Below are 25,528 nucleotides of genomic sequence, written 5' to 3'. Positions count from 1 at the left end.
CACATATGGTTGAGTGCCAATGCTCACTGTGAATGGGGAGGTGGTCTACAGGCTGACTCCAGGAGTCCATGAAGGATGGCTCTAGAAATGTAGTTAAGTTTGTAATGTTTGGTAAAGGTGTGAACTGATGACCAAGTAGCTACTTTGAGAATGGTAGAGATATCCAGACCCTTGAAGAAGGCTCCTGAAGAGGCCATAGCCCTGGTGGAGTGTGCTTTAACAGTACCTTGAAGAGGATTTTCCATGGTATTAGTAGCAGAATGTAATGGCTTTGGAAATCCAGACAGAGATGGTCTGTTTGGTTACTGCCTTCCCAGGGCTCTGGGGTGGAAGGAGACAAAACATTGGTCAGCCTGTCTGATAAACTTGGTTTTACGCTGGTAAATCCTGAGTTGTTTGTGAACATCCAGGGAGTGAAGTACTCTCTCACTGTCCCCCTGTGAGTTAGGGAAGAAGGTAGGTAGGTTGATGGCCTGATTAAGGGACAGGTATTTCACCACCTTGGGCATGAAGGAAGGGTTAGTTCTAAGAGAAACCCTGTCATTGTTGAACTAGGAATGGAGGAATAGCTAAAAGGGCTTGTAGCTCTGATACTCTTCTGGCTGAGATCAAGGCCACTAGCAATACAGTTTTCCATATACAATGCTTTAGAGAGGCTTTGTCTGCTGGCTCAAAAGGAGGAAGCATAAACTTTTCCAAAACATGGTGGAGGAGATGGTTTCCTGGAGGGCCTGAGGTGAAACACCCCTTTGAGTAAAAGCTTAGCTGGGAATCTGGATGTTAGAGAGAATCCAGAGGGAGGCATGTTGATATTGCAGACAAGTGAGCTTTAATGGAAGAATAAGTCAAGCCTGTCTGCAGTAACTCACACAGGTAAGACAGGACTAGAGGGGTCTCCCTTGCAAGCGGGTCCAACTGTCTTTTTTGACACTATATAGAGAAACTTTTCCACTTTGAAAGGTAGGATTTTCTGGTATTTGGTTTCCTCATTGTAAATGTATCTGAAGGGGATCAGAATCCTATCAACCACAGGGTGAGGTGCAGTAACTGCCACTGTGGTTGTATCTGGGATCCCTTGTGCCGTGTGAGTAAGTCCGCTCTAAGGGGTAACTTGTGGTGATTGGCCTTGGACAATTGTAGAAGTAGGGGGAACTAGTGTTGTCTTGGCCAGTAAGGAGTCACCAACAAGATTTTGGGTCTGTCCTGCTGGATCTTCAGCAGGACCTTCTGAATGAGTGGGAAGGGGGGGGGTGCATAAAGTAGAGTGGATAGAAGGTGAGTTCTAGCTATGTCAAATCTGGCTTGATTTGTCAAAAAATGGCTTAATGTGGTACACAGAGCCAAGTTTGATGTGAGTTTTTTAATGGATTCAGATAGATGAATATGGAATTTTAGTTTGCTGTCGATAGTTAGAACTAGTAGTTTGGTTTGGGAGATGGCAGTAATAATTGTGTTGCTTGAGGAATATATATGAAAAGAGGATGGGGGTACGGTAGGTTTGGTTGGGAGAAATAGCATAAACTTGGTTTGTTTGGGTTTAGTATAAGGTTAGCTTTGTTTAGTCAATGTTCAATGTCCAAGAAAGATTGCTGTGTGATGTCCTGTAGTTGTATGAGAGACGATGCATTACATAATATGGTAGAGTCATCTGCATATTGGATAACTGAGGCAAGTGGAGTGGATTTATGCAATTGGTTACTGACTATATTAAAAAGCATTGGGCCTAGTATAGAACCTTGATTGACTCCAGTGTTAACAGGGTGTAAAGATGATAACTTCTGATTGCAGCGAACAACCTGTTGTTGCCTGGTTAGATAACTATGGAACCATGCTAGGTTAGAGTGACTAAGGTTTAAGGTCGCCAGTTCTGACAGTAGGTTTTGGTGTGAAACAGTATCAAAGGCCTTAGAAAAGGTCTAGAAAGATGGCAGACACAAGTCTGTTTTGATTTCTGTGATGGTTTACAATGTTGGGAAAACTGAGGAGGACATTTCAGGTGCTATGATGGGGGCGAAAACCCTGTTGTGTGTAAGAGAGGAGGTTGTTGGATAGTAGATGATTTAAAAGTTGATTTCTGCACATTAAATGCCATATACACGCACACGCACGCACACACACACACACACACACACACACACACACACACACACACACACACACACACACACACACACACACACACGTGCACACACACACACACACACACACACACACACACACACACACACACACACACACACACACACACACACACACACAGAAACTCATCACAATGAAACCATACCTGCCATCATGACAAAATAAAAGTTATGTGACACACCTCCCATAATGATATATACATGCAGGGTCCAGCCAAGTAAAGTTGTGCTGAAGTAATGTTTGCAATAATATGAATACATTCACCACAGTACAGAAAGCAGTCTGTTGACAATCCATCCTACCCTAAGCCCCTTGTCACTTTCCTGTAATCGTTAATACTGTCAATTCTTATTCATCAGTAACACAAGAATCTCCTTGTAAAGACACACATTGAGCCAACAAACATCCCTGCCATATTAGTATGATTGAATTAAATAACTGTATTTCTACCAAGTATGCACAAACTCTAAAAGACACCAAAGTAAATGATTTCTGACTGATCAATAATCGTTTTCACTAAATAATGCTGTAATAATTTCTCATTTACAAACGACAGCTTTACCAGATTTTACCAAAAGCATTGTAATATGTTCATCATATAAATAAAACAAGTGAACTGAATAATTGTACATCATTTTGAACTGTTTCAAATGAATTTAAAATATTTCCTTTATTTTCTCTTACTTTGAAAAGTCTGGGGCTTCCATAACTAATTCTACCTAACTTGAGTAATCCTAAAGTAATATCTCAATGTTAAAATTACTTAAATAACTTCAGGGTCTTTTACTCGTTTTGTATGCAGATGAGGTCCTTTTACATTTATTTTTATGACTCTTAGTAATACACAAATGTACATGACACCTTATGCAGTAATTGGCCTCCTTGTTTCTCTTCACATAAAGCATATCTTCAGATACTTACACTTTTGCCTAAAGTAGGCATGCTTATCAATGCCCCTGCACATATACATATTCGGCATGAATACCATTGGCTGACTACATTTGTTTATAGACATAGCACTGCTCTTCACAGATTACTGCTATGGAGATCCAAAACATAGGAGTATAAATACCACACCCTGTCATACACTGTCTTTGCTGGCAGTGATGGCATTATATAATTTATTTTGCTAACTGCTGTATTTCATATGAACTTTTGTTTTGCTGTGTCTCTCTTGTTAAATTCCTACGCACTCTTGCAGTCATCAGCTGTTAGAACAATTAAGTAAATAATTATATACTTAAACAAAATTGATTTTAGTATCTGGTATCCTGAAAGCTGAGTCAAAACACTGAATGTTATATAAATTATGGTAAAAATTAGATTAGATTAGACTGAGATAAAAGGAGAATACAGCTCAACATGAGACATGGAAAGAACTAAAATTAATGGGCATAGAATAGCTCCAGTGTCATGGCAGAACAGTTTCGACAATGGAGATTTTTGTGAGCTGATATACTTCTGCATAGCCTTTGCCATGACAGTGCACTGCAGTGAGGCCTCTGATGTTTGTTTGTGTTTTTCAGCTTTTCCCAGTTAGGGGTCGCCACAGCGGAACTCCAGACCGCTAATGATTGGCAGTTGATTTTTACGTGCCGAGTTACCAGCCCTGACATATAACCTTCAACAAAGGTACGCCCAATCACGTATGTCTCCATGCAGAAGACGCTCTAGCTGAGAATCAAACCCGACAGCGTCTTACTGTGAGGTGACAACGCTACCGTAGCACCACCACCATGGATAGTGAGGCTTCTGAAGTAGCATTACTATTTCCAAGGCTTCCTTGTCCTACATTCGCAGTCCAGTCTCCTTAGACTGTACCTCATGCTTGATCTGTGTGGAATAAGTGGCACAATGAGTTGGCAAATCAAGGACCTTCATGGCAACTCAGAAGGGTCTCCAGTAGAATAATCCATAAACTAGTCAGACTGCTTATGTGATGCAGGTGGGTAGTAGTAAGATAACCAGTAAATTCACCAGCATGGGGTCTAATCTCTGATGTCGGATATTTATTATAGGAACTTTGCTCCTTAACAACAACTTCAGTCATCAGGCTTGCTCATAAGAAATCACAAGCAACTTTTTCAGGGAAGAAAAGCACAGGTGTGTACTGTGGGATGAGATTCTGCAAAGTATGATACACTGCACAATCCTGTGTCTGTCAGGATGGCATAAAATGTTATGAGGGAGTGATTAAAATGCCACTGTAACACTACAACAGTAAGAGGGATCCAGGATACAGAGCTGCAGCAATCTTGCTACAGAATCATGCAAAACAGCAGTCTTGAGGGCAGAGCTAATGCAGACTACCCTTGTGTGCTTCCCAGGAGTCTTCCCAAGTATAGGGATAAAGAGTAAAGCAATTCAAAGGCCTAACATGGTGTTAGAGGACGGTAACAATAAAAATGCACACCATATTTTGGTGGTACACAACTACTGAAGTCTAAGGTAGGCGTAGAGCTGTTAGCACCACATCACTTTAATAATATAAAGCTGTGTGTGTGTGTGTGTGTGTGTGTGTGTGTGTGTGTGTGTGTGTGTGTGTGTGTGTGTGTGTGTGTGTGTGTGTGTATGTGTGTGTATGTGTGTGTGTATATTTGTGTGTGTTGCCCACGCTTGTGTGCATGTAGCAGGCATGTAACTGTGTGCATGTTTTTATGTGTGTGTATGTGTGTATAGGTTTATAGGTTCATAGGTAGATACTAGGCTATCTGCCCTAGGGCATTTATAAGCCTAGCCAGAGTGTATTTGGCTTCCGCCTGCCTATTAGATTAGCCTACTGTGCCTCTGTAAAGTAGGTCACAGAAGGTACCCTTTTAAGATTAGTTTACTGTGCCTTTGTCTAGCAGGGACACAGAAGAGATCCCAGGGGTGAATTTGCGATTTCCCATCCACGTGTCCAGATTTCGCTTGAAGAGGGTCAGCGAGGGGCCATGTCTAACATGAATTTGGATTCTATTCCAGAGTGAGGGGAGCCTCTGGGAATTGAATCTGTCCCTCCAGCATGTCCTATTTATTTTTGTGCTGGGGTTTAGGTCCCTGGAGTGTGTAGCTCTAAGGGACTTGGATTTTTTGAGGTGGAGCATGTCCATTAATTCTGGGTTTGACATGGCTTTGTACGTCAGACATAGATCGCCTCTGAGTAGGCGGTAAGCAACTGAGTAGAGCTGGAGGTTCTTTAGTCGAGCTGCATAGGACATCTGTTTGTAGCCCATGATCCTCTTGGTGAGGTACTTTTGGGATCTCTCCAGTTGCTGCAGGTATTGGGTAAGGTACATCCCAAAAGGGGCATTGTATTCAACTATGGGCCTGATGAGTGATGAGTAGAGGGGCATAATGACCTCTCTTGATCTAGATGCGAACCCTTTCGTAATAAGGTGGGCTATACAGAAGGTCTTTCTAACCTCTTTGGCAACATGATTATCAAAGGAGAGATTACTATCTACGTTGGTCCCCAAATCTCTAGTTACTTCTTCCGTACTTAATGGATTACCACCTATGTGGTAATTTGTGGGCACCTTGTTTTTCCCAAAGGGGATGACTATGCACTTTTTAGCATTTAGCTTGAGGCCGTGGCTCTGTCACCAAGCATCCGTCTCTGTGAGACCCTTTTGGAGGATGCTTGTGTCAGCTGGAGATTTGATTATGGCCCCCAGTTTGCAGTCATCTGTGAACTTTGTCAGCCATAATCCCCCTGTGTTAGCCTGAACCTCAGAGAAGTATATACCGAACAAGAGAGGTCCCAGAACTGAGCCCTGTGGGATGCCACTTGTAACTGGTTTGGATTCGGACATGGCACCTGCGATTCTGACCATGTGGGTTCTATCTCTGAGCCAGTTTGCAACCCATCTTGTGATATAGGGGTTGATATTTAAGCTGGTAAGCTTATTTATGATGCCCGAGTGGGGTATTGTGTCGAAGGCTTTTGCGAGGTCCAGGTAGGCTGTGTGGACTACCTTGCCCTCATCTATGGCTTTGGTAACTGTTTCAAAGAAATCAACTAGGTTTAAGAGGCAAGATCTGCCCTTAACAAAGCCAAATTGGGTAGGGTCCAGTGTCTGGAGGCTCCCAATGTCTCTGTTTATGAGTTCCATGATAATACGCTCCATAGCTTTACAGACCAGACTAGTCAGGCTTATGGGGAGATAGTTGTCCATTGTGGCACCACCTTTGTGGAGTGGGACCACTGTAGCTGTACACCATTCTTTGGGTACATATCCTGTAGTAAGGCTAAGTTTGAACAGTGACTTAATATGAGGGTTCAGTTCTTCTTGGAGCTCATGTAAGACACAGCCTGGGACACCTTCCGGTCCCATAGATGCTGTGTTTTTTGCTTTGGAGAGGGCAGCTTTCACCTGTGCATCTGTGATGTCAGGGAGGTTACATTCATTTGGGATAGGCATTTGCTCCTTTGGGGGGGAAGGGGGGGGGGTTTGCGCTGAATCTGTCTGCCAGAATGTTGGCTATGTCTGTAGGTTCATTATATTTTGTACCGTTATGCAACAATTCAGAGCATACCTGGGAGTTTCCACCCATGTTCCTGACATAACTAAAGAAGGCCTTGTGATTATCTTTAGTGTCTAGGGCAATTTTTCTTTTGAAACTGGCCTTTGATGATTTTATGAGGGATCGAAGCTTCTTGCTAATACTGATCAGAGATGCCTTCCCTTTTTGGGATTTTGCTCTGTCATGTAGTAGCTTCCTCCTTCTGTTGTATAGCTTATTTATGGCTGGGGTGCACCAGACTGGTCTCCTGTTTTTGGAGGAGTGAGTCTTGGTTTTATTTGGGATAGCACGATCCATGCATTCCTGCAGGTGCTCATAGAATGCATTTGTAAAGGATTCCTCGGATTGGGCTGTATTATCCTCTGGCCCAGGGGCTTTGAAGGATTCCACCTCAGTCTTGAGAAGTGCAAAGTTGGCTTTTGAGAAATTCTTTACAGTGATTTCCTTGGCTGGGGGTGGGGACAGGATATGGATGTCCAGGGAAATTTGTTTATGGTCTGATCTTACCAATGAGGGGTTTACCTCTGGTGTGGAACATAGAGTCCCCATGTTGGTGATGACCAGGTCCAATATGTTGTTCCCTCTTGTGGGAGTGGTGACCAGTTGTTCCATTGCGTTAGAGTTTATAAATTCAAGGAACTGTTGGGCGAGGGTGTTTGGGCTTGAGTAGTTTTCCCAGTCAATGTTTGGGTAGTTAAAGTCACCCAATAACATAGTGTTTGGAGAGACCTTCATATTCTCCAGTGTTCTCAGGAATGCCAAGTGGGGTTCTTGTAATAGAGAGGGTGTTCTGTAGCAGGCTACAAACTGAAAGGCAGTTTTGCCCATTGTTAATTGCACATGGATGGTTTCCGATGCTTCGTGCAGTGCCACTAACCTGGAGGTGTAGGTATCTTTGATGAATATAGATACTCCCCCTCCTTTTGTGCTTCAGTCCGTGTTTTGGGGCGAAACGCATGGTATGAGTTATAACCTGGTAGTGCTGGGTTGATCTCAGGAGCCTTGAACCAGGTTTCTGTTACTGCACAGACATCGATTTTCTCCATACTGAGGAGAGCCTCGAGTGCATGCATCTTGAGGTTTAAACTTCTGGCATTGAGTAGCATTACCTTTAGTTTTTTTATCCTTGGGATGTCTATGGAGGTGGGTTTGTCCTTTGAGCCTTGCCTAAAAAAGGCACTATGGGGGTGGCAAGAGCCTTGGCCAGTATACGAAAGCCTAAGGGTGACAGGTGCAAGCCATCCCTAGCGAAGCAACGTGGCTTGTCGAGCATGTCATCCCTGGCTGACAGACACTGGATCCCCTTTGAACGACACCAATACTTTAGCTGTTGAAACTGATAGTTTTGTCTTTATACTGTGACATCATTCTTGGTGAGAGCAAGATGCTACTCAAGGTCAGGGTCATACCAGCCTGGGCTACATGATCAGAGAGCTCCTCTATGTCTCTTTTCATGTAGTCCAGGGAGGTATGTCTCAGGTCATTCACACCAGCATGGACAATGATGGATTCATACTTGTACTTGTTTTGGAGTGACCTGAGTGCTTGCATTATGTGGCAGATCCTGGCACCTGACAGGCAGCTTACAGTGACCTTCTCCTTGTTCAGTCTGGTGAGCAGGACGTCAGTGTGCCGGACAATAGAGTCCCCTATAACAAGTGTATTTGGTGTGTTGTTTGGCCTTAAGGGCTGTGACTGTGAGTGACACTGATTTTGTGAGATATGTGATTCATGGGTATTGTTGAGGGGTGGCTGTTGCTTGGATATCTGCTTAGGAGGTCTTTGCTGTTTAGGCAGATTTTTATTTAGAGCCTCCGAGTATGTTTTTGTGTGTTTATGTGTTGGGTATGCAGATGCAATAGGTCTGTGTGAGACTGGATTTGTGGTGTAGATGGTTACCTTTTCCTCCTGGCTGACTGTGTCAGTCTTGGGTTGAGAGAGCTCTGCCTCCAGTTTGGCTGTGTAACTGCATCTCTCACATGTATTAGAGTTTGCTGGAAGGAGGAGAGGGTTGTCTGTGTACATAAGGCAATTGTAACATTGCCTCAAAATTCCCAGATTCACCAGCTGGACTGGAGAGTGACCTTGAAACGGACCCTTGGACATACCAGATTAATATAGGGAACTGTTTTTTTACTGATCAGATTAGGGAAGGGAACTGATTTTTCACTTGATCAGGAAGGACCAATCGGGAGTCTAATACTTATGAGAAGTCAAGGAGGGTGTAGTGCATTAGTTAGTTAGTGTTTCCTTATAAGAGCTGAGCAAGTGCAGGGCTTTAGAAAGAGAATGGAGTGATTACTTTGAGAGTTTGTACAGTTCTAAGGGAAAAAGTGAAGAGCAGACTTTGTGGAGCCTGGAATAGTTTAAACCTGTTTAGGCGGTGCTGCCCGATGCTGCTCAGTGCGCAAAACCGCGCAAAAAGAGAGTTGTAGGGTTTTAAGAGAGAGATATCAAGGAGTTTAGAATTGACCCAAAATGGCCAATAAAACTACAGCTTCTAGGTAGTAACCACTCCTCCAGGGACAGGCAGGATGTTCAGTATTAACCACGCCCACTGGTGAACGCAGAGACTTCCCTTTAGCCCAAGCAAGCACTGGCCTTCTAGAAACTTCCAAACAGTTCAGAACAGCAAATCTGTAAATGAACTCTCTTAACTTTCAGAAAGTGGGAAAAAAGCAAGATTTTTTTTTTTCTTTTTGTTGTAGTTTAAAGGTAGCACAGATACACAAGCAGCAAAATAATCACAACAGTGCAATAAATGACCCCACACTTGAGTGCTAGGCCAAAATCAGGTAAAATGCAGTTTTTAGAGAAAAAAACGATTTTAAATTAAGTGCAACATAGGAAATGCTGTAAACAGGCTCTAGATGTGTTCCAAGTACTGTTACTGTTACAGATATAAACTTTAGCAAGCCGGAAAATGCCAAAAAGTAGGCGGCAAAGCAGTAAAACTTAACAAAAAAATCAGAAGAAAATACTTAAAATCACAAAAGTGGCTCCTTTTCTTCTCTCAGCGTTTTCTCCCCTTGGTAGGTGCTTCAGCAACAACTAGCAAGCCTGAAATCGAATCAAACCCTGCACCTTGAAAGGCATACACCTTAACCACTGTACCACTGGCCTTTCAGCTCTTTTGTAGTTACTTCTTCTAACTGTGCTGTATTCATTTCAAAGATGATAAACTTGCCCAGTCAGACTTCCTTGGTAAACAAATGTTATATAAATAAATAAATAATTGAATAAAAATAAAGTAATGAAAGTGCTCAAAAATTCAACCTGTGTGTCTTGTCTTGTGACTTCGTGGGATCCCATTCTAAATTTGCATATCTATATCTATATATGTATATTTATCTATATATATCTAGATATCTATATCTGTATCTGTATATATATATATATATATATATATATATATATATATATATATATATATATATATATATATATATATATATATATATATATATATATATATATATAGGTCCCCTTCAAAACATCTAAAACACATAACATCTAATTTCATAACATTGAGACATTGAGACCAGAACATGTAAAACCCAAAACATCTAAAACCCATAACATTGAATTTCATAACATCTAACAGTACAAATCACATGAAAATAACATCCCCACCACATATAATGAGACACAATGACACCAAACTAGCAAATGCACTTTTTACTATGTTTCTGCAGGGGGGCTTGATACAGTGGGGTTAGGAAATTAACTTTTTTTCACTGTAGTGTGATCTTGAAGTTGGTATATTTAATTTACAGGGAGGTGTGGGTGGTGCAGGGGGGCTTGCCCCCTACAGAAATGTAGTAAAAAGTGTGTTTGGTAGTTTGTTGTCATTCTATCTGGAGGGAATGTTATTTTCTTGTGATTTGTAGTGTTACATGTTATGAAATTCGATGTTATGGGTTTTAGATGTTCTGGTCTCACTGTTATGAAATTAGATGTTATGGGTTTTAGATGTTTCAAAGTAGACCCATATATATATATATATATATATATATATATATATATATATATATATATATATATTTATTTATTTATACACACACACACACACACACACACACACACACACACACACACACACACACACACACACACACACAAGCACACACCTTAGATATATATATATATATATATATATATATATATATATCGACATACACATAAAAGCACACACCTCAGATATATATATATATATATATATATATATATATATATATATATATATATATATCGCTGTCATATATAGAGAGATATAGATATAGATGTAGATATTTATATAAATGAGTGTGGATGTGAGTGTGTTATGTGGAACCACAGAAGGGTTAGCCACTCAGTGATGTAAACCTTAGCTCTAGATGAGTGCCATTGTTGAATGTGTGTGTGTGTGCGTGTGTGTGTGTGTGTGTGTGTATGTATGTATGTATGTATATATATATATATATATATGTGTGTGTGTGTGTGTGTGTGTGTGTGTGTGTGTGCTTATGTGTGTATATATTTACATATATATATATATATATATATATATATATATATATATATATATATATATATATGTTTTGTGTGTGTGTGTGTGTGTGTGTGTGTGTGTGTGTGTGTGCGTATGTCGTAGCATTGGGATTAAAAATGATTCACTTGGATGAGAAGCTGTCACAGTCAATAGATATTATAGTCCATCATTATGTGCTGTAGCTGACTTGTGTTTTGTTGCCTATATCGCTGTATTGGTAAATATTCTGTGGATGTCATTACATGGTCATGGATTTAGAATTTGTTCATCATATTTATCACTGCTGCAGTAGCCTTGGCTGTATAGGTTATACCCTGCCCAGAAGATAATGGCTGTCCAGTTTCTAAAACAACAGGGTACCTTCCATGTGCCCAAACTGTGTAGCAGCTCAGGATGAGCTGACTAAAAGAAAAGCTTGGGCAGGAAGCTCTTCAAAGCTTTCTTGCTGCTGAACAATATGCTCCTCAGAAGCTTACTTTCCTCTTAAGGAAAGTTATTTTAAAGCTAGGAGCATTGTGTTTTAACAGACTGTCTGAAGACTGTAACTTTTAAACAGAGCACTCATATTTTCTGTCCGTTTAAAAGTAGTGTTAACTAACTGAAAATGTATTTTCCATTGTTAAAATTGTGTTTGTTTTCATTTGTGGGGCAGGCATAATGTTTGAAAGTGCTTTTCACTGTGTTTTGTCTGTCAAAAAAATAAAATATGACTTTTGTGTAGTAGTAGTTTTGCTGACATTTACTGTTTGTCTTCCTTGGGAAAGAGGTGCCATTTTCAGCTTGACCATGGAACAGATTACCAGTCCCATGATCGATACTTCTTCCCGCTGCAAAAAGAAAAAGTTAAGCAAGCACTCTTTGCCACCACAGCAGGCTAGCAATTTGCTGTAGTCGTGGGTGGATGACTCTGCTATACTTATTTGTTGTACCTCAAACCATTTCTGTTTTACCCCAGATCGCTCTGGTGTAGCACCTACAGCCACTATGGAATGAGTGTTAGTCATGTCCTCTGTAACTGTTGTAGTCCTCCCAGTGGCAAGGGAGAGCCATGTCATGGGAGACAGAACAGGGAAGGTTTCTCTGTTATGTCAGAATGCTGTGCTCATCCCTAGGGAAGCAGGTACTGCCATTAGCAACATGTTTCACTCCCTTTTTCCTATCAAAAAGAAACAGAAAACAAAGTATGTATGTATTTCTCCACAAATTTGTTTACACAGGAGTAGTTTACTGGAGGTGGCTCAAGGTTTAATTCAGGTAAGTTATCCTTCTTGTAAAGTAGTTTCTGGTAAAAAAAAAAAAAAAAAAAGAGGGATTCCCCTTTAACTGAAGAGATCCAACATTCTGAATCTGAACAGGAAGATAAAGGAATGGATTCATTTTTTTCGTCAGATTTTTGATCCATACTCAGAGAGCTCACTTTCTTATTCACCCTGTGGGGGGTTCATTTTCTCTGAAATTATTGCCAGAATGTGCCAATGTTTTCAGTGGTAGTACACTGAAATTTCTTAGTCCCTCAGAAAATACTATGAGATTTGCAGAAGGGTTCTCTAGAACCTACACCCATTCCTCCTGTTCTGTCAACTTTAGAAGATGTGTGTGTTACTGTCTGCAGTTTTTTGTTAGTTAGCTAGTTGCCCCTAAACAGGCAGATAGGATGTCTAAAATTTCTGTCTTTTAAATTCTGATATACTATTGCCAAACCTGGCCCACAGCCATAGCCTAATTTGATCCCACTGCTGCTAAGTACTTAGATAATTCCAATCCTACTCTTCCTGATAAGGATGGGAAAATTATTGATAGGTATGGGGAAAAGGCAGAATGTTGAATTTCCAGTTTCACATATTAAAGTATGTTCTGACAAATTGTGAAAGTATGTGGAATGCTTTATCAGCAGTTTCTTCTTGTGAGGAAAAATCAGCTTTCAATATTTTTGTTTCTTCTTTTACACAGGTCTCTACTCATTGCAGTGTGTGTTGTATGACTCTGTAGATACTTTTCCCAGGGCTATGGAAACTGGTACTGTCTTAAAGATGTTCGCATGGCTGCATTCTCAGAATCATCCAGATGGTATTAAAAATGAGATTTTAAATTCTCCCTTGGAAAGAGATTTAGTGTTTAGCCTTGCAGCTGCAGAGGTGACCACAAAGTGTAATGGGTGGTGCAAGCTGATCCTGGGAATCTCTAAGATTGTTCAGCTTTTCTTTTTTGAATTATTCAAGGGATTTTCTTTCTCCTCTTCCATTTTTGGGAGAAAACATATAAATACTCTCAACAGAATTCAGGTTAATTCAGGTAAACAGACATTTAAGAAGGAGTGGCAAGGGAGTTCCAAAAAGGATGTCTCTAACCTCCCAAAATCAAGGACAGTCCAATATGTTTGATTTACCATTCAAGAGACCTTGTGACCCACTCCTCCATGTGTTTCTACCTTCCCAAAACTCTTAACCTCTCTCTCTTGTTTTTCTCTTTGGCAACAGATTGCTTCAAAATGGTTCTAAATATCATTCATCAAGGTTACAGATGGCAATGGGAGGAAATTCCTCTTTTCCAGGGGGTCAGTCCTCATCCTCCAGATCAGACTCTTTTGTTTCCACCTGTTCTTCATCAAATGCTGTCCCAAGTACCGATAGAATTAGTTCCTCCTTCCCAAGAGGGGAATAGTTTTTTTTTTATTTAAAGATGCTCCAAACAAAGAAAGAAAATACTTGGAGACCAGTTCTGGATCTAAACCTGTTTGTGATAATGCCTTAAGTCAAAATGATGTCACAACTTGTTACATCTTCTTCTTCCTCTTTCAAGTTTCCTAAAACAATGAGAAACAAGGTCATACAGACAAACCAATTAGTAAAACCTAAAAGAAAATTCTAGCCAATCTAGATTTTCCACTGTGTGATTCCTTAAAACCTCTTGTATTAGAGGTAACATGGGATATATGCAAATGATCCCTTAAGGGCAACAGGTGTTTTAGCTATATGGCAGTTCTGAATGCCCATGACTTTCCTTTCTTTTTTAAGTCAGTTACAGACAAATTTTGTCTAATAAAGCCAGACACCACTAGCTGTGCACATACATGTTTCAGCCTTTTTATGGCCTCGTCAGCATAGCATAAGTGACCTGTTTGGCTAGCCTTTGGAAACACAGGGTTGTCATACCCAGCTGATGTCCAAACCATTAGGGGTCTGAAAAATATCTCAACTAACAAACTAAAGCAATTATTAACAAGGTCACACCAATAAACCAATTAACAAAAACTAAAAGAAAAATCTAGCTGAGCTAGATTTTCTACTATGTGATTCCTTAAAATCTCTTGTATTAGAAGTAACATGGAATATATGCAAATGATGCAATTCAAAAAAATGGCCAGCACCAAAGTGTAAAAAGCACACATATACTTATTAATTTAAAGTGATTCCACCAACATCATACCGGTTTCTCTATTCTGCCTTCTTCAGTGATAAAAGTATGTAAGCAGACACCACAAATATTTATACACAATAATTAATTGAACATCCATCTTCCTGTTACATCATATCCTATAGAGACAGAAAGTAATACACTGAATTATAGTTGTTCATTAAGACCAGTAGAAAAAAGACCCCCTGACTTAATTATCCACCTTTTTTCTTTTTTATTTAAAATAGAATGCCAGCAAAGTTTATTGCTTCTATCTCGCACAATTTTATCAAAAATCATGAAATAGAATTTGTCAGAATTATAGATACAATGTCTATATAAGGCATTGGTTAATCGCTTGTTCCATATATAGCTAAAATGTTCAGACATGTGAATACGTAGGGGATGGGAAGTTTGACCTATATAGAATGCTGAGCAAGTACAAGTGAACAAATATATCACCCAGTCAGTCCCACAGTTAGCAAAGAATCTTATGTCAAAGACTTGGCCAGCAAATGACCCTTTAGGGACATCAGGTTTTTCAGCTATATGGCAGTTCTGAATGCCCAGAACTATTTTCTTTTTAAGTCTGTTATGGACAAATTCAGGCCTATAAATCCATTGGATTTTTATTTCTGAAATGATATAATAGGATGGATCATGGGATGTTTAACTACAACTCTTATCATTTTGAAATTATAAAGGTACCAGTATCCTTGCCTTGACAAGAAAACAAGAGATGTTAATACAGAAGATATCAACTGATCTCAATAAATAGCTGTAGCTGATGGTTAAAGAGCATAAGTGAGAAGTTAATGCAATATCAACTTCCTTTCTTAAGTGATATAAAAATAAGAATAAATAATTTTTCTGCTTTGTATATGTAGCCATCTAACCAGAACTCTTTTTTCCCATTTTTGGACATGCGGCTGTGGTGTCACAGCAACATCAATAATCATCTAGAATATAGAACCAGTTAAAATGTTATTGCCATTTCTGTTTTATATGCATGACTGAAAAAATGTAATTTATCTATCCTGGTATAATTTATATATATATATACATATTTAGTAAAGGGGTAGGAATTCTTCTAATTTTAAAAATAAATTAACTTAAAGCTAATTTGAAAACACTAATAGTACAGGGAATATGAAACTTGAGAGATCTTTATATGAACTCTCCTTGATCTCTCTCTCTACACACACACACACACACATATATATATATATATACATACATATGTATATATATAAATCTATACACACACACACACATACATATATATATATATATATATATATATATATATATATATATATATATATATATATATATATATATATATATATATATATATATATATAGATAGATAGATATGGATTTACTTCATAATTTTGAAATACTGAAATCTCGAATTTCAGTATATCGAGACCATAAATCGAATCCACATAAAACCGAAAACCCCAAACCGTGAATATACAAACACCAAACACACAGCACACACTAGACCATACATACACCACAACACCCACATCACAAAACAAATAAAAAAACACCACACATCCACAAATCTACATCACAAATAACCAAGAGGGCAAGCCCCCCTGCACCCCCACACCCCCTACTTATATATACTAACTCCGAGATCACACAAACACAAAACTAAAACAAACTCACACATACATTCTACCATCACCTATACACACACACACACACACACACACACACACACACACACACACACACACACACACACACACACACACACACACACACTCAAACTCCCACCCAAAACCCTTAGAAAATACTCACTTACCTTACATTATACCTAAATCCACACACAGCTCCGCACACCATCCACACACAAACCCGGATATTACATAGCGTAAAGGCACAACCATGAATCTGACATATTCGAATTCGTGATTATGCACTTTCGCTATTTTACAAATTCGACTTTATAGTCTCGACATACTGAAATTCGAGATTTCAGTATTTCGAGATTATAAAGTGTTTATATATATATATATATATATATATATATATATATATATATATATATATAAATATAACAATTTCACATTGCAAATCCTAGGACAATCACATACATCTATATCATTATCCTCTGGTAATACAGTTTATAAAAGGAATATCATGGTAATACAGTTTATAAAAGGAATATCATAACAATTATGCATTGTGTACTTGAGCTGAAATTATTTTATGTAAGTCTGACATACGCTGCTTATGTTTTTATTAATTGCACATTTGCAGCCATGTGCATTGACATATACAGTATTTTACATTTTTATGTTTTATTTACTTATTTATCTATTTTTCATTTGTTAACCGGGGTTGTCTGACTGAGCTGAAAAGGCCCTTTTTCAGCAGTGGCCAGTGGAGAAAAGCTCCACAAAGAAAAATCACAGATACATTTAGTTAGACATGATCACTATAAACACAAATTATAAAAGACATGTTTTTACAGTGGTATGCGGCACATCAACAATTACAGTGGAGAGAACAAACAAAAAATATTAATTTAAAAATAAAGGTAATTAATAGAGTTGTGGTGTACAGCTGAAATTTAGAACATAGGTAGAATACATACATAGTACACAGGTACAGTACATACATTGTAGATTAGCCAGTGTTTGTGAGTAAGATAGAAAACTATTATCAAGTACTCTAGTATGTATACCTTATCCATATTATTTATAGTATTATTATATATTATTTATAGTAAAAGCTCTTATCTTACTTGGGTACTCTCCAATAAATACTTTTATAGCTTTCAGTAATTAACAAAATGAACCAAACAAATGCATCCATCCATCCACAACTTCTTTTAACCATTTCTGCACATGGGGTTGGGGTGTCACTTCAACAGTGACAATCACCTAGAGCCAAGGATTACACCAGCGGGTGGCAAGCCCAGCCATAGTAATTCTTCACACTACATCATCACACACACACACACACACACACACACACACACTCACACCTATGGCCATTTTAGTGTCCAGTCCAACTACTGCATGTCTTTGGAATGTGAGAAGAAACCGGAGCACCCGGAGGAAACCCACATGAACACAAGGAGGACATGCAGACTCCACACAAAATATACAAATAAAACTATTATCGGCAATCAGCACCTCATATTCTGAAATGATTACATGTTTATTTTAAACAAATAAAATTCTACTTCTCATAATAAAAATTAAGCTAAATATAAGTGCAAGTGAAATAAAGCCAAATCTTACAGACTGTAATGAAAATATTGAGGATTCATTCTCAAAATAACAGCACATGATAAAAAGCAGATAGTATTCAAACCCGTATGGTGTTACATGCAGAAAAATAGAGAGACAAGTTTCAATTACTAATTTAGGTTGGTAAAGAGTATGAACTTCTTGTGGTGAGTTACAGCAGTTGCAAAGCATCATGGGTGGGAGGATGGCACAATGGTTAAGGTGTTTACCGCACAAACACAAGGTGCAAGGTTTGATTCTCACATGGGATAATTAGCTATGACTAGGCTTGAAATGGTCCACAAGGGCAATTAGCCTAGTGTGAACCTAACCTAAAAGAACCCTAGAGGGTTGAAAGATGGTTGTTTTAACTTATGGAATATCTTGTTCCTTCCTATTACTAATAAGCCATAATAAAAAACAACCTTTGAAAAATGAAGTTGTAGATGCACATTGTATGTCTTTAAAGCATGCATTTCCTCTTAACACTTTATTATGAAGAAGCTTATGGATTTGCATACCACTGATAAAGTTTGCTTCCTTGCTTGCATGCAGGAAAATAATATATTGTGCAGTTTTCATATTATGGAAATCTATCGTTTGCTTTCATTATGCTATATAATTAGGTAGTATTTTGCTCTCTGAAATGCAGATATTGATGAATGCCAAGAAGATAAAACAGTCTGTGGTAACTGCTCAGCCTGCACCAATACAAATGGAAGTTACTACTGTAAATGTATCTCAGGAGGGTCTATATTAGAACAACGAACGTTCAAAATTTCGAGTGTTCTAATATCGACCTGTTTTCAGCGAACACTGAAAATATCGAAGAAACAGAAAAACAAATTTTTTGCTAGGGAAAGAATTTAGTTGTCCGTTTCTGTTGCTTCGGTATTTTCAGCGCTGTGGTGAAAAGTTATGGGTCAGGTTCAGGTAAGTGTGCGATTGTGTGGACGTGAGGGTTAGGGCGGGTTAGGTGAGTTAGGGTTAGGGGTGGGTCAGGTAAGTGTGTGATTGTGTGGATGTGAGGGTTAGGGCAGGGTAGGTGAGTTAGGGTTAGGGCGTGGGTGAGGTAACTGTGCGATAGTGACGGACCTTAGGGTTAGGGTTTGGGTTAAGGTAAGAAGATAGTTAGTGGTGTATGTATAGTTTAGTGTAGTTTAGTGTAAGAGTTTAGGTGTATGTGTGTGGATTGCTGTTTGTTTCGTGTGCTTGTGTTGTGTGTATGTGTTTTGGAACAGCAAATTTTTTTCCCTAGGAAAAAATTTGCTGTTCTGTATCTTCTCTGTTTTAAATTTTGATTCATAGAGTTCAGTATTAGAACACTCAAAATTTTGAATGGTTGGTGTTCTAATATGGACCCTCTCAGGATACAGGTTTCGGTTGGCACTACAGAACTTCACAGATGTTAGCTTTTCTGGTTGCATTGGTAAGTATGCTGTAGTGAAATGGTATTTTTGCTTCTATGCAATGGCATCTACCTATTTAATAGTATACCTCTGCATGACCTCTAACTATTTAATATTATAGCTCTGCATGACATCTACCTATTTCATATTATAGCACTGCATGACCTCTAACTATTTAATATTATAACTCTGCATGATATCTACCTATTTAATATTATACCTCTGCATGACATCTACATGTTTAATACTATAGCTCTGCATGACATCTACCTATTTAGTATTATAGCTCTGCAATGACCTACCTATTTAATAGTATAATTATGTACTTGCATTGGAAATAATGGCAAAGGCCTTCCACTGCTTCAGTTATTTTTTTTTTCAAAGAAATTAATGAGATTAAAGTGGCAGAACCTTCCTTTGATAAAGCCAAATTGACGAGGGCCAAGGCTTGAAATATTTTCAATGCCCAGAATAATAAAGTCTAAGTAATGCAGTCCACATCTTTTCATATAAGGCTACTGAGATTAATGGGCCTATTGTTATCATGGTCTGTGGCTGAGCCATCCTTGTGTAATGCCATTATAATGTCTGTTTTCCAGGCTTCAGGGATGTAATCAGAGATGTGTCTAAGATTAAAGAGTTTAAGTAGGGGTCCAGAAAGGACATATTTGGCACTGATAATCAGGCAACCTGGTATGTTGTCAGGGCCCATGGATGAAGAATTCTTAGTTTTTGAAAGGGCTAAGGGAACTTGTTCAATAGTAATTAAAGGTGGCCAGGATTGTGAAACCTGTGGGATAGCTATAACTGTGGGTGGAGTAAAATTTTCACTAGCTTTGTTAGCTAGGATATTAGCTATTTCCTTTGGCTCAGAGAGTATAGTATCTTTGTGTGCTAGCTCCAAATACTGTTGGATATTAATTCATAACTTTCTGGCATAGTAAAAAAAAAAGGTTTGCGGTTATTTTTGGTTTTGGTGGCTATTTTAAGTTCATACTCAGTTTTGAGCTTCCTAATCATTCCCAGACTCTCTTTATTACTTTGTTTAAGTCTAAGGTTGGTAGAATGAGACGTCATATGCATTAAGCAGTATCGTTCTCTTGTTACATAAAGCTTGTTTTTAAACTTCTAATTATATTAGAAGGGGTTAGCGACTACCTTATCAATACAACTGTTTAAGTTGGAGTACAAGTCAAGGTTATCAGCATTAGCGAAAGGATCTTTCTAATGGTTTTTTCAGGTTATGCTATATTTCTAAGATTTAAACAAAAAAAAAATCTACGATATTCATTCATGCTAGATTTATATATAGCTCCTAAATTTATGATCCATGTTTTTTTTCTTTTATCCAAGGGTCTTTGTATCTCAGAAAGGAATAACCAGTTAATAAATAATCTGTCAATACCCAAACGAGTCAATATTGTATTATGATGTTTGCATTTGTTACAGGACACTTATGTCTCTCTTACATTTGATGTCACTGAAGTGAACAGCTATCCTATGTTTTCATTCACTTGACATTTGAGATCTTTCCTTATTACAGCGAATGTGCTTATGAATCACAAAATGCCACATCATGGAAACAGGGCATTTGTCCTGTGCTGTGGATTTTAATAAATCCCAGAGTAACATTTATGCACCTGTTTTATGGTTTTGAGATATTAATGCATTTGTCTGAAAATTTTTAATAAGAATAAGTTGATATAAACATAATATATATATACATACATATCTATGTGTATATCTATATGTATTAAATAGGCGCACATACACACACACACACACACACACACACACACACACACACACACACACACACACACACACACACACACACACACACACACACACACACACACACACACACACACACACACACATACCAATGACTGATTCATACTTAGAATGCTGAAAATCAATATACCTGTTCAGTTTTCATGCACTGCAAAGAAATACTTTTACATTGCTTTACTACTGAATAAGAATGCTATTTTGTTCTGTGAAATGCAGATACAGATGAGTGCTCAGAAAATAAAACCATCTGTGGTAATCACTCCAACTGTACCAATACAATTGGAAGCTTCAACTGTAAGTGCCATCTAGGATATAGGGCGCTGTCGACAGAAGATGCAAGTTCCTCAGTTTGCAGTGGTAAGTTAATATTGTTGAAGCTGTGAAATAGTTCTTGTTCTTTTGACAATGGGATTTGATTCTGTAATTCCATACCTCTACTATAACAGATAAATCTCTGGATATTATTTACTGGTTTGTTATTAAATCCAGTCTTACGAAGCAGGACTGGATTGTTTTAAGTTCAGATTGGAACCGATGACTGAGAATTTGATCACATACATTCAGCCATGTATCACATTTCTGCAGTAGAGGAAACATTGTCAGTAAGTAAATTATAGACAAGTATCATTCTAAGTAGATAAATTATTTTAACCTATCTCAGGAGGAGATGTAAAAAAAAGGAAAAAGTTAATACTATGGTGGAGGAAGTGATAGTGTGACAAGCAAGAGTCTCTGTTGGTGAATACCAAATAAAGAATGTTGAATAAATAAAGATGAAGCAAGTAAAAACTATTGGGAAAAACTTAACATAAAACTCTGAATTCTAGACATGACAAAATCTTCTAATATGAGCTATTATGTTGCATAACAAAACAAGTTACAGCCAAATATCAGTCATTAGCCTAAACGTAAATCTAACTTGATTTAAATATTTGTATCAAGTTTCTGCTATGAGCAGCTGGTTGTATAGTAAGTGCATTTTTGTGTTTTGACTTCAAACTCACATGGCCCTTCAACATTGCATTTTTAGCTCAACATTTGGTGTTGATTATATTTTGTTCGTCGGGGATTATTTGCATAGTGTAGTTTTCCTAGCTGCTGCTCATTTATTGTTGTACTGTGCATTTCTATCCTACTAGCATTATTGTTATATCATTTTTCCCATAAAACTGGTTTGTGGTTGAAAAAGGGCAGCTAACTTAACTGTCAAATAAGTAAAGAGGGAAGGAAGGCAAAAGTAATAAGTCGATAAATAGATAGCTAGACATACAGACAGATAGGTGGCTAGACAGACAGACAGATAAGCAACATGTTCTATGCATTGCATTCTCAGAAATGTTATCAGCAATGTTGAAATGTGTCAAAAAACTTAATCTATATATTGCAGAATTACTCTATAGGTTGAAATGATACTTAATCACCATATTCCAATCAACTCCTTTAAGTAATGACTACTTAAAATATTTCATCAAACTGAAAATACCCACCTATAAATATCATGTTTAGAGTTAGTTTCAACAGAAACATGTGGAATTAGTGAAATAAATTACAAACCAGTGCACAGCTTATACGTCTGCTGCATACCATTCCCAAGCATGCATCCAAATTAATTACTCCTTCATATTGGGAATATTAATTATTCTGCCAGCTTCCATCCATATTACTATGTTTATATGAATAGTGACATTAGCACTTGTTCTACCTCAGTTATTCTTCTTAATCCCAAGTCACTATAAGCAGACCACATTTCAGTTAGTATTAGATACATACATTTCGGGTTATATTATTATTATTGTTAGAACACACATAAAAGGCTGAGTCAACGTGATGTACAAGTGAACAAAACCACTGTAAAATAAAATTAGAATCCATTAATATGCAAGCTCTTTCGCAGTGTGTGCACTGCTTCATCAGACATGGTTAACAAACTATCCACTCAAACTTAAATATAGTGAGAGTGAAAGAATGCATCCACTCAAAAATTAAATCTCATTATGACATCATCAAATACACTTAATTACTATGCCGACTACATCTAAAAATATAATGCACCATATCTGAAATACAGCATCACAATGCTACATATATTAAATACTAAAACCTTTATAAAAAACAAGCAACATTACTTATACATAGAAATCTTAAAAATCATACACTAAAGTTTATTTATTTTATTTTATTTTATTTTAAATTTGTTGACCGGGATAGTATGAATGGATACATGTCCATTTCCAGCAGAGGCCTGGGAGAAAAGCTCCAAACTTACAAACAGATAAAGACAAGCAAGTTACAGTATATGTACAAACATACTATATTAACATAAAAGTTACAGTCTCACATTTCAAGCCTATGAAGAATACAGTTTATATTCAGAAATATATACAAATATGTTACAGTTTCTCTTATCAAACCTATAGGTGCAGCTATATACAGAGTATCTTCAGAGATGTTACAGTTTCTCTTTTCAAACCTTTTAGTGTAAGAGGTAAGTCACTGTGAATAAAAAATTGCAGGGTTATGGTAGTAGATTAGGCTTTAGTCAGGGTTAGAGCAAGGACATAACCAATGAATTTTAAAATACTGGGTTAGATTTTTTTTGAACTGATTAAGGGAGGGGTTCATAGTAAGGTCAGATGGGAGCGAATTCCAGGTTTTGCTTACTGAATTTACAAACAAATATTCTCCAGATAGGCTGTTAGCTTTAACAGATTGAACCAAAAGTTTTGTAGTGGAACCAAGTGGCCTAATGTTTTTGTAGGGATGGATAATGTTTTTAAGGGAGGGTGTTTTTTCTGAATGGTTAATAACCTTGAATGCTACAGTAAGTTGGTTATATTGAATTAGCCTGGGGAGTTCTAGGCATCCTAAGAGGTTTAGGTTTTGACAATGGTGTGTCCTGTAGGGAGTTCCCGTGGCAAACCTGGCAATTTGATTGTAGCAGCTAGAGAGTTTGCTGAGATCAGTTTTGTTCAAGTTAGTGAGTATTGGCGAGGCATAGAGTAGAGTTCAAAGCAGATGAGTATGGGCAATGGCAGTCCTAGCTAGAGGGGTGAGAAAAGGTTTGTTTTTGTATAGGGAGCCAAGTTTTTTATTAATGGTTTTAATAGTTTTGTTTAAGTGCATATCATATTTGAGGTTGTTGTCTATTATAACACCCAGGAGTTTGGTATACATATGTGGTGAGATTATTGTCCCATTGTTGGATGCTATAGTAAATGAAGGTTGAGAGGATTTGCAAGTAGGGGAGAAGAGCAATAGTTTTGTTTTATTAGGATTTAATATCAGCTGTTGATTAGAGATCCAGTTTTCCACTGTATTAAAGGTTTTCTGGGTTAAACTAAGGAGATCTGTAGGGGTAGAGGCTGAGCAAATCAGGGTGGAGTCATTGGCATATTGTATACAGGTTGCATCTGGGATTACAGTGTGGAGGTCATTAATAAAGAGGGAGAAAAGAAGGGGACATAATATGGAGCCTTGAGGGACACCAAGGGTAACGGGGAGAAGGGTGGAGAGTTTGTCCTGCCAAAGGACAGCCTGCTGTCTTCCACTAAGATAAGATTGAAACCATTGTATGGCATGGTTGTTTAGGGATATTTTCTTTAGGGTAAGAGTGGCTGGTGGTTAACCATGTCGAAGGCCTTGGAAAGATTGAGAAACAGGGCAGAAGATAGTTTGTTGTTGTTATGGCTGGAATTTATGACATCAGAAAAGGAGATGAGGGCTGTGGTGTTATTGTGCTGTGGTCTAAATTGATGCTAGGAGTTGGCAAGAAGATTATGTTGAATAAGGTAGTGTAAGAGTTGTTTATGGATACACTTTTCCATAATTTTAGCCAGAGGGGAAAGGATAGCAATTGGTCTATAGTTTGACTGCTCAGTGGAGCTCCCCCCTTTTGTGGAGTGGTATGACATGTGATATTTTCCAGATAGAGGGAATAGAGGCTTCAGTTATGGTTCTGTTTATCGAAATAGAGATAGGGTATGCTATAACATCAGCAGCTTTTTGCAGGTAGTCTGCAGGAAGGAGGTCAGTTGAAAGGGTGGTTGGTTTGAGTTTTTTAACTAGGGCTCTAATGAGTGAAGTCTGAACTTTTTTGAAGCTAAAGGAGAGAATGTCACTGGCTTTAGGGGTTTCAGCGTTAGGACAAGTGGGTTTAAATTTGCTAGCAAGGGCCTGGATGGTTTCTGTAAAGAAACTGTTGAAGGTGTTGGCAATGGACTCTGGTGATATTTGGGTTAGGGCTGAGGGGGTTAAATTTGGAGATTGCTCTGATTGTAGGAGTTTGTTAATACCAGCCAAGAACTTCTGTGGCTTGTTTGGTGTTTCTGCTCTAGATGGCAGAAATAGTTTTTTTGTCTAGTAATATGGATTTTTTGTATCACTCCTATATTGTCGAAATTGGAGTTGATCTTGTGGGGCTTTAGAGGAGTGCCAGGTGTTCCAGGCATTATTTCTTTGGATGATCTTTAGTTTGGTTTCTTTAGTGAGCCAAGAGACAATTTTTG

At 38.1% G+C, this 25,528-nt stretch overlaps 1 protein-coding gene across 1 annotated transcript in view; it reads left to right on the top strand.

Moving 5' to 3' along the window:
* LOC122810730 (latent-transforming growth factor beta-binding protein 1-like) overlaps positions 1-25,528 on the top strand; it is a 573,718-nt gene that overhangs the window by 332,318 nt on the left and 215,872 nt on the right. The window contains exon 16 of the mRNA XM_044082294.1: positions 21,240-21,380. Coding sequence (XP_043938229.1) covers positions 21,240-21,380 — 141 coding nt within the window. The remainder of the gene's footprint in view (positions 1-21,239; positions 21,381-25,528) is intronic.

This window comes from Protopterus annectens, chromosome 9.part0 (assembly GCF_019279795.1).
Source record: "Protopterus annectens isolate FY-2018-M chromosome 9.part0, PAN1.0, whole genome shotgun sequence".
NCBI lineage: Eukaryota > Metazoa > Chordata > Ceratodontiformes > Protopteridae > Protopterus > Protopterus annectens.
The sequence above is the reverse complement of the archived record's forward strand: the minus strand, read 5'-3'. Positions and strand labels throughout refer to the sequence as shown.